At 53.4% G+C, this 10,434-nt stretch overlaps 1 protein-coding gene across 1 annotated transcript in view; it reads left to right on the forward strand.

The window, feature by feature from the left end:
- The window catches only part of TMEM104 (transmembrane protein 104), a 69,824-nt gene that overhangs the window by 23,473 nt on the left and 35,917 nt on the right, over positions 1-10,434 (forward strand). The window contains exons 6-7 of the mRNA XM_011974393.1: positions 2,557-2,656; positions 3,069-3,177. Of these exons, the coding sequence (XP_011829783.1) occupies positions 2,557-2,656; positions 3,069-3,177 (209 nt within the window). The remainder of the gene's footprint in view (positions 1-2,556; positions 2,657-3,068; positions 3,178-10,434) is intronic.

Raw genomic sequence — 10,434 nt, forward strand, 5'->3', positions numbered from 1 at the left:
AAAAGAAAAGAAAAAAGAGTTTAGTTTTCAATGCCCAGACCTGTTTATTTCCATTTCATTGAGAGTCACATTCTCAGTTCATCCTTCCCCTTGCAACTGTCTTGGAAGATTTTCTGCCCCTTTGTCAAAGCCCCATTTGTTGAGTGGGCTGCCCTACCAGTTCTTTCTAGTCTTAAATGTGACTGCACTTAACTTAGAGCCGGGGGGGACTGTAGGAACTAGAATCTCCTTGACTGCTTTTAGGACATTAAGCATTTAGTTTGTCATTGGCGAAGCAATGTGATTATCAGCCAAAGGCAGCCCTAGGGCCTGGTTCACCCTCCCTGCTGGACCGACCTCACAGAGGGTTTTCAGAATTCAGCAAAACCAACTGGTCAGGTTCAGCCCACATCTGTGCTTCTCCTTTGTTCCATTTCTATCCCTCCCGTCTCACCAGCCTGAGCAAGCATAAGCGTTTCCTCCTGGCAGCCACGCAAAGTCCCCTTCCAAATGCAAGCTTTAAAATAAAGTGCACATTGGAAGGAAGACGCATGCCTTTTAAACCTCCTTTCTCATTTTCGGGTTCTGCAATCTGCCCTGATTTCTGTAAGAATTCTGGGAACCAGCAGTTTTGCCTTTTTTCCCCCCACCACAGACTAGACTCTTAATTTGCCCAAATCTAATGGAAAATAAAGACGTTTGTCTGAGACCAGCCTCACACTTAGAGGGAGTCTCCTTCTCTACCCCAGAGTTTCTGCAGCTCAGTCCTGTTGATGTTTGGGCTGGGGAATGCCTCTCTGTGGGCCTGTTCTGTGCGTGGTAGGGTGCTGAGCAGCATCCCTGGCCTCTGCCTGCTAGTTGCCAGTAGCACCTCCTACTTATGACAGTCAAAACTGTCCTCAGACATTGTCACATGTTCCCAGTAGGGTCTGGGAGGCAAAATCACCCCAGCTGAAAACCTCCGCTCTGCTCCGTTCCTGATTCACAGGCTGCCAGATTGTCATCTTCTCCCTTGGTGGGGCTGCCTCCTCTATAGGAGGGTCCCTTAGAGTCCCAGCTCATTTCTTGTCATCAGAAATGCGGGCCTGGCCATTGATGTCTTCTCAGGAAGTTCATTGATCCCTTATTTTGTGTCTAGTAATGAAGTTTATTGATCAGGGAGGGCCAATGGCAGTTTGTGAACAGAGCCAGAGTCCATTGGCACGTGGAGGAAAGGCTGGGAGTGGGGTGGGGGACAATGTGTCCCCTCAGAGCAGAAAGCAAGCTGGAGTGCAGGCTGTACCTGGAGCCCGGGCCTGAGTGACAGGCTAACCCCAGAGGCCACTAAGCTTGGACGTCAGGCTATCTCTGACATGTCAGGGAAGGACATGCCATATTCAAGAAGTGGGTGCTGAGGCCTCCTGGGTCCCCTTGAGGATCACGTTTTCTTAGTCTTTTCCCCACCAGACTCCTAGGAACAGAGCTGACCTCACATGGCCCAGGAGTAACATGTCCTAGGCTTTCCCTTGGGGACCCTGCAGGCTCTTCTGAGCCACCAGGATTAAAAAGGAACTGTCACTTCATTTTTCTTTATGTTCTCAGAGAAACCAGCAGCTTGAGACCAGTGACATCAAAAACGTGAGCCTCAGTCTGAGCAAGGGTGGAGACTGGTTGTCTGGGCAGTAACCCTTAGGTCGTAGGCCCCTGCCACTCTTTTCAGAGCCGTTGCACCTGGCTTTTCTATCTGGAATCATTTACGGAAGATGGCCCCAGTGGGATTCTTCTCACCCTCACAAGTTAGGAGACGTTCGTGGACTTGCCGGGGTCCTGAAACAAGTCTGATGGGATTAGGACTAGAGCCCTGTGTTCCCAACTTCTCGTTCAGCCTCCTGCTGGAGTGGGAGGGGACAAATGTCGCCTCTGCAGTGGGAGTGTCAGTGTCACGCACTATCCAGAGTCAGCGTTGTCCCTTGGGAGTGCTTCCCGTAAGAAGGAAATGGGCCTGTCTTGAGCACCATCTCCCCAGCACACCAGACCACCACGTGCTTGGGATCAGTCAGATTCAGAATGAGGCACTTGGCCTTTGGAAATCCAGGGCTTTTTGCCCTTTGGATCCCAGCTTCAGAGAGCTGGGCTATTTTCTGTCAACTTCTCTTTGCTTCAACTCTTTTAGTAGCAATCTCTTGTCTTAGAGCCCGGTGTTGGCTGACACCAGAGGGGGCCACCAGCCCTGATGCACCCCGGGGGTCAGGCTCCTGACTCGGGGCATCTCTCCTCCCTCCTCACTCCCTGGCCATGCCAAGCCTCACACTCACCGTGCACCTATCTGGCTTCAAAATCTCTCTGAGCCTCCCAGCCTCGTTGAGTCCTCTCAGGTGAGAGTCATGAGCCGATCTGTCTCTTGTCAGCATCACAGTGTAGCCAGCCAGAAAAAGAAATAGGACTTTGGGGTCATTTTTCCACTTTTTGTAGAAAGTTAACAGCTCAGAGAACTGAAAGCTATGAAAGAGGTAGAGATTTAGTCAAAAAAAAAAAAAAAAAAACAAACATGCAGACATCTCTTTGTAGCTGCCTGACTGATGGCTGTGTTCCTTTCAGTGGGGGTCAACTTGTTCTATTTCTGCATCATCGTTTACCTGTATGGGGACCTTGCCATCTATGCTGCTGCCGTGCCCTTCTCCCTCATGCAGGTGACCTGGTGAGTACCCTCCTGATCCCCAGGCTGGCAGTAGCCAAAGGGGCTTCCTCAGCCAGTCAGAGCAGAGCGTCCAGGGGAGAAGCACCATGCCAAGTGAGTTCATTGCATCTAGGGAATGCAGATGCCCAGGCCCTTTTCTGCATAGGCCACAGCCAGCCATGCTGTCTGTCCTTAGCTCATGTCACTGTCCCCATCCCTGCCCCACTAGGTTCCCACCAAGGACTCCTGAGTCATTGGGAAATGGTGCTGCAGGAACAAGGAGGGCGCGTCCTCAGAGATGCATCCCGCAAAGTGCTTTGTGAAAAGTCTGATTGTTGGTGCTCAGGCAGCTGTGCAGGGAGTGGCTTCTGTCTCCCCCAGCCCAGCCAGGCGGCCTCGCTGAGCCTGGGCTTGCTGTCATTCTTTTTATCAGCAGCGCCGCTGGCAACGACTCCTGCGGTGTGGAAGCAGACACCAAATACAATGACACCGACCGGTGCTGGGGGCCCCTGCGCCGAGTGGACGCCTACCGCATCTACTTGGTGAGTGTCTGTGCCTCTGTGGCCCCTGCCCCAGCCCAGCCTGGGCAGCTGAGGGCATCTGAAGTGCCTTTACTTCCAGGTAGAATCGCTTCCCCAGAGAGGAGGGTCTACCCTTCTCCACACTCTGGCTAAGCACTGGGGCCTTGGCCCCAAGCAGAAATGGATCGCGTCCCTAAGAGTCTAGCCCCCAAGGTTCCTGGCAGCAGGCCTCAAAGTCAAGCGTGGTTTGGAGCAGGCAGGCACTCAGGTCATAGCCAGATTCAGGACCGTGGCTGTTGTAAACTGAGCTCAGGCTCTAGGACCACCCTCAGCAGAGTTCTCCAGGAGTGCCACATCTCATTTTTTCCAGAAACTTTCCATATTTTGACCTTACTCCTGGCCAGCTCAAGAGCGTATAGTTCGATGCTGGGTCTGGCCGTAAACATCCTCTCCACATAGGGAAGGGTCAGCCCACTCTCTTCCTATCTTCCCTCCTCTCATCCTCCCAGCGGACAAGAGAAGACGATGAATCTCCAGGCTCGTTCTTGATTGCTTTGTGCTGTTGGCGGGGGGCAGGGAGCTGAATAATATGCCAGACAGGTCCTGGATAATAAGATACAAAACCAGAGACAGTTATTTATCTCTGCCTACTTTGGGGGCGGGACTCAGAAATGTTTTTCTTCAACTGTTGCAGTATCTGTTAATATTCTCTGCTTCCTCTTGGTCCTCCTCAGCCCTGACATAAATTTAGGTGTGCTAGGTGACACACAGTGTGACACGTGGCCACTTGGCTGATCTGGAGCAGGGAGGCAGGGACCAAGAGACAGCCAAGCTTTTCAGGGAGCTGGCCTCCCGACTTCATTATCCCTATCTGAGGAAAGGTTTCCACAGGCCCTGCAGGCTCTTTGGGGTTGGATTTGTTAACCCCAAGGGGACACTGAATGGTTTTTCTTGCCCTCCTACTCCCACTCTACAGCCGTGCTGCAGGAGCCCTACGGCCTGGGCTGTGGAGAGGTTGCTTTTCCTCTCTGCATCTCTGGAGCAGTCAGCTAATGGTCGGTGTTTCTTCTGCACATTCATCTGTGGCTAGCAGTTTGTCTTTTAGTAGAGCTGCGTCCCTGATTCCTCCGTTGCAGGTCTGGTGGGAATTTGGTAGCAGGTTAATTGTCTGGCACCCTTCTCTACCTCCCCCAACCTTGGGGCGGGAAAAGGCACCAGCATGGCAGCCGGAGGGGTGAGCCCAGGCACTAGCAGCACAGCTGAGGCTCGTTAGCCTCTTCACACTCAACAAACCATGATTGATAAAATTAGCAGAGGTATTAGTAAGTGAAAGGCCCCGTCTGGATCTCTAGCAGGGTGGATGGGCAGAAGGAGGGGATGGAGGACGGAGTTTGAGTGGCTCAGACAGACACGGTGGCCGATGTTCAGGGCAGAGCAGCCACAGCAGAGCCAGTCTGGTGGGTCTTTGCTAGGGAGGCTGCTGGAATCTAAAGACCGTGCCAGGCAAACTCCCCGCCCACCAGCAAAACGGATACTACGCGCTGGGAATATTGGCTGCTGCTATTTGCCTGATAAATTATTTAGAAGCATTATTCTTGCCTTGTTAAATGGTTCCCTCACTTATTCCTATAAACCTTCCACATGATGGAAGCCTCCCTCCCTGGATCTCAATAACTCTCTGACCGAACAGAAGGAACCCTTCAGGAAAACAGACGGGCATTAATTACTGCCTTCATCTCCCAGATATTGCGCTTATAACTCATAGAGCTAATTGTCATCAGAGCCTGCAAAAGCCACGAAAACAGGAAGCAGAGGCCGCAGAACAGGAGTGGAGACCCTGACTGCCCACGAGAGCCTTTTTTTTTCTGGGCCAGTGACAGTATCCTTCCCCCATAGCCCAGTCCCCTGCTGGGGGCTTCTGTTTGCTCAGAGGCTTTTGGTTTGCATGGGCTCTTCTACCCAGTTTGGAGAAATCAAGGCAGATGGGCCTTGGCATTGTCTCGGAAGTCACTTCACAGTTTTGCATGTGGCTCCCAGGGTGTGAGGTTCTGCAGAACAGTAGCCTGCTGTTCCCCTGACCCCAAACTCTGGTGCTTTCTTTGCTCTGCAGGCCCTTCCCCTCCCTCAGTGAGTTGGAAGGGGCAGAGTGACTGGCGGAAGAGGTTGGCAAAGATGTGGGTGTCCTCCCTCAGTCCTGAGCTCTCCTGCAAGTGATGATGGCATCTTCCCCTCCCAAGTCTGACCTGCAGGGCTTATCCCTGTGTGTCTTTGTAAAGGTCAGGGGAGTTAGATTCCATCAACTGGCCCCTTAGGCCCCAGAGGAGGAGGGCTGTCCTTACCCGCTGCCCCCTGGTCATTCTGTTTCAGAAGATTGTCCATCCCTTCTAGGGACGCCACGCTGCCTTTTACCACCAGCTGTTTCTGATTTTGCTGCCAGCCAGACTTCACTCAAAGTGTTCAGCAAGGCAGCGAGTAGGTCAGGGGAGGATTGAAAACTCCTCCCTACTCTGCACGCAGATCTTGTTTGTCTCAGGTAGATGAAGCCCCTACCCAGCCTGCATTTTTCAAAGGGCCTACTAATAACCTCTTCTTCATTGCTGTTCTGCAACAGTGGTTCTGGGGGACAGAGATACAGACTGTTATATTGTGGTCTAACTTTCCGAAAGTCGTCTGGAAGCGATTCTTCTGTGTCTTCCCAGGAATGCTCCTGAGATGTACATGCACAGTGAGAATCCTTACTGTAGTAACTGTCTCCAGGGCTGGCCTGTGTGTAGCATTGTGATTACTTACAAAAAGGGAGATGCTTCTACCAGCAGCTCCCAGTGACCTCCCAAAGCCCTTGACCTTCACCAGTGGAAAATTCCAACCCCCCTCCTTGCGCCTGACGACCCTTGTCCGTATCCTGTGCTTCCCGTTACAGCTGATATGAGTCACTTTCTCCCTCTCCTTCCCTGGAGGAGCCACAGAGCAGGGTGTCATGGGGCACAGGTCCCCTGAATTACTGGCTGCTTCAGTGGGCTCTCTGGGGTGTCCCAGCAGGCCACTGCAGCTGGAGCCAGCGGTGACCTCGGCCCTGTTATTAGAGCCCATGGAGATTATCATCAGGATCCACTGTCAGCTGACCTTGGATTCTCAGGCCCCCACCCACCCAACCCTCCTGCTCTTTTGAAAAATCAAATGGGAATGTGTGAGATGCTCCAGCTCTTTCAAATGGGTAACCTTGCCTCCAGGCTAGGGAACGTCTCAGGATTCTTTCTGCAGTTTCTCCGGCTTTGGTAGGCAGCACAGTCAGAAGTTGGCATTTCATTCCTTCCTCTACAGCATGAAGGGGCCAGGGGCCCCTGGCAAGGTGATAGGATTGCGTATGAACCAGTTCTGTTTGGGACTCAGACTGTCCCAAGTGTCTGGGACGCAGGCGTGTGTCACTCTCCCCTGGGATCAAGGGCACTGCCCAGCGCCTTTGTTGCACTTCCTCATTCCTGCATCACCTCCCAGCCGATATTCCTGTCCCCTGCCTGGACCCATCCCTCCTATAGAGAGTCAGAGGGAAGCAGTGTCAGAGGGGACAGTGGGGACTCCCAGGTGCTGAAAGCCTCTCACCGTTAGGAAGAACACTTTAAGCAGCATCCACCGCTCACAGGTGGACAGATGCTGCTGGGTCGCAGGTGGCCCGGCAGGCCCCGGCCGAACAGAGCCGAGAGCGCAGATGGCAGAGTGGAGCTGATGCCTGGCTGGAGACCCGGCCGCAAACTGGCCGTGTTGAGCAGGGGGCCCCTCGTTGGCTGCCCTGGGACAGGACAAGGTCACCCTGGCCTGCTATCCTGCCTTGAACACAGCAGCTGTGAGATCCACCTCCAGGGCACAGGTGACTCAGGAGAGGGATACAGCCTGCAAGTGCCTGGCCAGTACCTGCCACCCCTTGTGACAGAGAGAGTCTTCCCAAGCTCCCTCCAGACACCCTCTTGAAGAAGTGGAGGGCCAGGGGGATTTCTGTCTGCTGGCTTCTCTTCCTAGAGGGTGAGATCAGTCTCAGATTCAGGCTCACGTTGACACCGGAAGGGTCAAGGGTCCTTCCAGGCCTTTGCTACAGCCCTGTTTTCTCTCGCTCTGCCAGGATTCCATCTTGGCTCCCTCTCCCATGGCAACACTGGCCTTTGTCCGTTTGCAACACTTAAAATGGTGTGCAGTCCCCATTTCAAAACCAAATGGCTTCCTCCTAAAATAGTACCACTCAAGGAGAAAATATCCTTTTCGTGAGGGTGGAGAGGGAGTGATGTGCCCGCCTGGCAGTGCCATGCGTGCCGTGAGTGCCCCGCCCTCCCACGGTTTACCTTGCATCGGTGTAGCGCATACCAGTGACTTTTGACTCCCAGCCACACAGTAAAGTACACAGTGTCATCCCATTTCACAGAGGGGAAACTGACTCAGACGGGAGCTTCCTGGGATCCCGGAGCTGAAGCAGACAGACAACAGCTCAGCTCTTTGGCCTCTCAGCTCTGTCCTGCCCTGGTGACACAGGCTTGCTCCACTTGCCCAAGACTCAGTTCCATAGGCTCCGCTTTGGGAGTGGCCCCCACTGCCATGTGCAGGCCGGGGCACAGAGCACCTGTTATCAGCCCTGGGATCCTGACGTTTTCAGGCAGTTGGGGTGACACAGCTGAGCATGTTCCCTGGTGAGTGAGCACCTTTGCACGTCTGCCCATCATTGTCACCGACTTGATTGATGCCCCATCTGCCTTGGTGCCCCCACTCCTAGATAGCAAGGCCAGCTTTTCCGGGGCACTCAAGTAGTGTTGGAATTAAGTGCCTCTTCCCAAGGACACTTCCTTCCCCTGCCATGGTCTCTGTTCTTCTAGCGTCAGCCACTGTGCCCTGGGGCTGTGGCATCTGCTAATAAGTGGGTCAATGCTGCCTTCACTTGAATATTTATTCTTACCACTGCTGGGGCAGGAGGTGGCTTTGAGGCCTTCAGGACCAGTGAGGAAGGAAAATTAGTGAAGCAACAAGGTTTAGGAGCAGCAGGGACTTCACCGGACTTGGAGACTCTGGGGACACTGTGCCGCCTGCCTCCCAGGCACCACTCCTGTTGCTTTCAACATGAGTGGTGCCCCCAGAGCACAACTCCAGTAGAACACAGGTGGACACTGCCCCCAGGTTTGTGCAGCGTTGAGGGGATTGGAGTGAAGCGCAGTCAGACAGCAAAGGTGACCCGGGTAGGGCCCGGCAAGAACGTAGACAGGATAAGCGAGCTGTCTCTGGGAGGAGTCTAGTGGGTTGGCCCATCTAGAAACGGAATGCAGGACCCTCAGCCCAGAAAGCAGACAGCCTGTCAAGAGTGTCACTTCCTGGGCGACATTCACCCTCTCGTCTGGTTCATGTGAGTTAGGACTCAGCCTCACACCAAACCAAGATGAGTCAGGAGGAGACTCCAGGATACCTGGAGGGGGAGGGGTGTTGTTTCCAGGGTCAGGGACATCCAGGTGCCTCCTTAATAGGATGGTGACCATGTCGGGGCTCACTGGGGTGACCTGCGAAGTCCATCTTCTTTCCTTTCCTTTTCTTTCTTCTCCCTCCCAACGCACCTCTTGTCAGTTCCTCCTCATTCAGTTCTGGAGACTCTAGAAAGGTCGAGTTTGTTTTGCCTTTCACTCTTTCCTCCCCTCTCGCCTGTGGAGAGATGCCCGTCACACCTGGTGGCACCGCAGGTGCGCTGAGTGCAGTCGTTCTAACCCATGCCCACCACCGCCAGGAGCTGGACTTGGTGAGCCTTCAAGATTTCTTCAGCCAGCTTTGGTGTGGGGTTGTGAGCCCCTAAGATGCGTGTCCCGGGTCCTGTATGTCCCGTACATGCTGAGCTTTCTGCAGTCATCCCATGAGACTGGGTTTCAAGGAAGAATGCATTTCTTCCCCACACCCCAAAAATGGCCATGCCCATACCCGCTACCCAAGCAGAGCTGGGAGTCTAATGCTGGGTGAACTCTTAACTTCAGGCAGTGACCGTGCTCAGACTGAAATGGTGACCTCAGAGGATTAGCTTGTCTCTTTCTTTTTCAAGGAAATCAATAATACAGGGACAGGCCTGTGTTGTTCTTGCTTGCTTGCTTTTTTTCCTGAGGAGCTGTCTGTATATCTTAGGCCAGGAATGGCTTCTTGTCCTTCCATGTGCTTTCCATCCCCCTACCCCAGCCCTCCCTAAATGAAATTCAGGTTGCCTGTCACTCACTCCCACACTGCAGCTTGTCTCTCTAACTCCTAGCCAGGGACAGCGTGAGCCCCCACCACCCCACCCATTCCTCCGCCACTGCTGCTCCTGTCTGAGCAAGACCCCCGTCCCTCCTTTCTTCCCCGAGTTGCCCCAGCCCATCCCCTCACCTTGCTGAGGACACCTGGGTGACGCCTCCCTGAGTTACTCTGTGGCTGCCTCCTTCACCCTCACCCCAGTGCCCATGCTTTCTCCTCCTGCTCAGTGAGAGGGTTGCTGTTTTTGTTTTTTTTTTGAGACGGAGTCTTGCTCTGTCGCCCAGGCTGGGGTGCAGTGGCTGGATCTCAGCTCACTGCAAGCTCCGCCTCCCAGGTTTATGCCATTCTCCTGCCTCAGCCTCCCGAGTAGCTTGGGACTACAGGCGCCCGCCACCTCGCCCGGCTAACTTGTTTTTAATGTCACTCTCAGGGACGTGGGTTCGGTTGACTGGCATTATGCCCACCATCCATCACGCCCCATGACCTGTCCCCACCTTGGCCAATACCTGTGCACCAGTTGAGAGGACGATGCCTAGTCCCCTGTGTCACTGCCTCCATGGTCTCAGTACAGGTGCCAGACTGGGGGACTCGGGGTCACAAGACAGCAGGCATTGGCTTCTTCCCTCTACCACTCCCTTCCCCAGCTCAGAAGCTGCTCATGGGCCTCCGTCGAGGTCCTGAGGGGTGATGGGATCTTACGTTCTTGCTTCTGAGTTGGCGACTGACATAGCCCCTTCACAGGATGTCAGTGGGGTGTCTCTGGCCCTGGTAGAATGTGCAGGTTGGGTATCCCTTCCCCAAAATATTTGGAACCAGAAGTGTTTCTGATTTCAGATTTTCTTCAGATTTTAGAATGTCTGCATTATACTTACAGTAGAGCATCTCAAATCCAAAATTCCAAAATGTTCCAATGAGCATTTCCTTTGAGGAGGATCGTGTCAGTGCTCAAAAAGTTTCAGATTTTGGAGCATTTCAGATGTTGGATTTTTGGATTTGGGGTGCTTAGCCTAAACCATATTTCTTTACCCCATCTCCATT

This window comes from Mandrillus leucophaeus, unplaced genomic scaffold (genome assembly GCF_000951045.1).
Source record: "Mandrillus leucophaeus isolate KB7577 unplaced genomic scaffold, Mleu.le_1.0 Scaffold1, whole genome shotgun sequence".
Lineage (NCBI taxonomy): Eukaryota > Metazoa > Chordata > Mammalia > Primates > Cercopithecidae > Mandrillus > Mandrillus leucophaeus.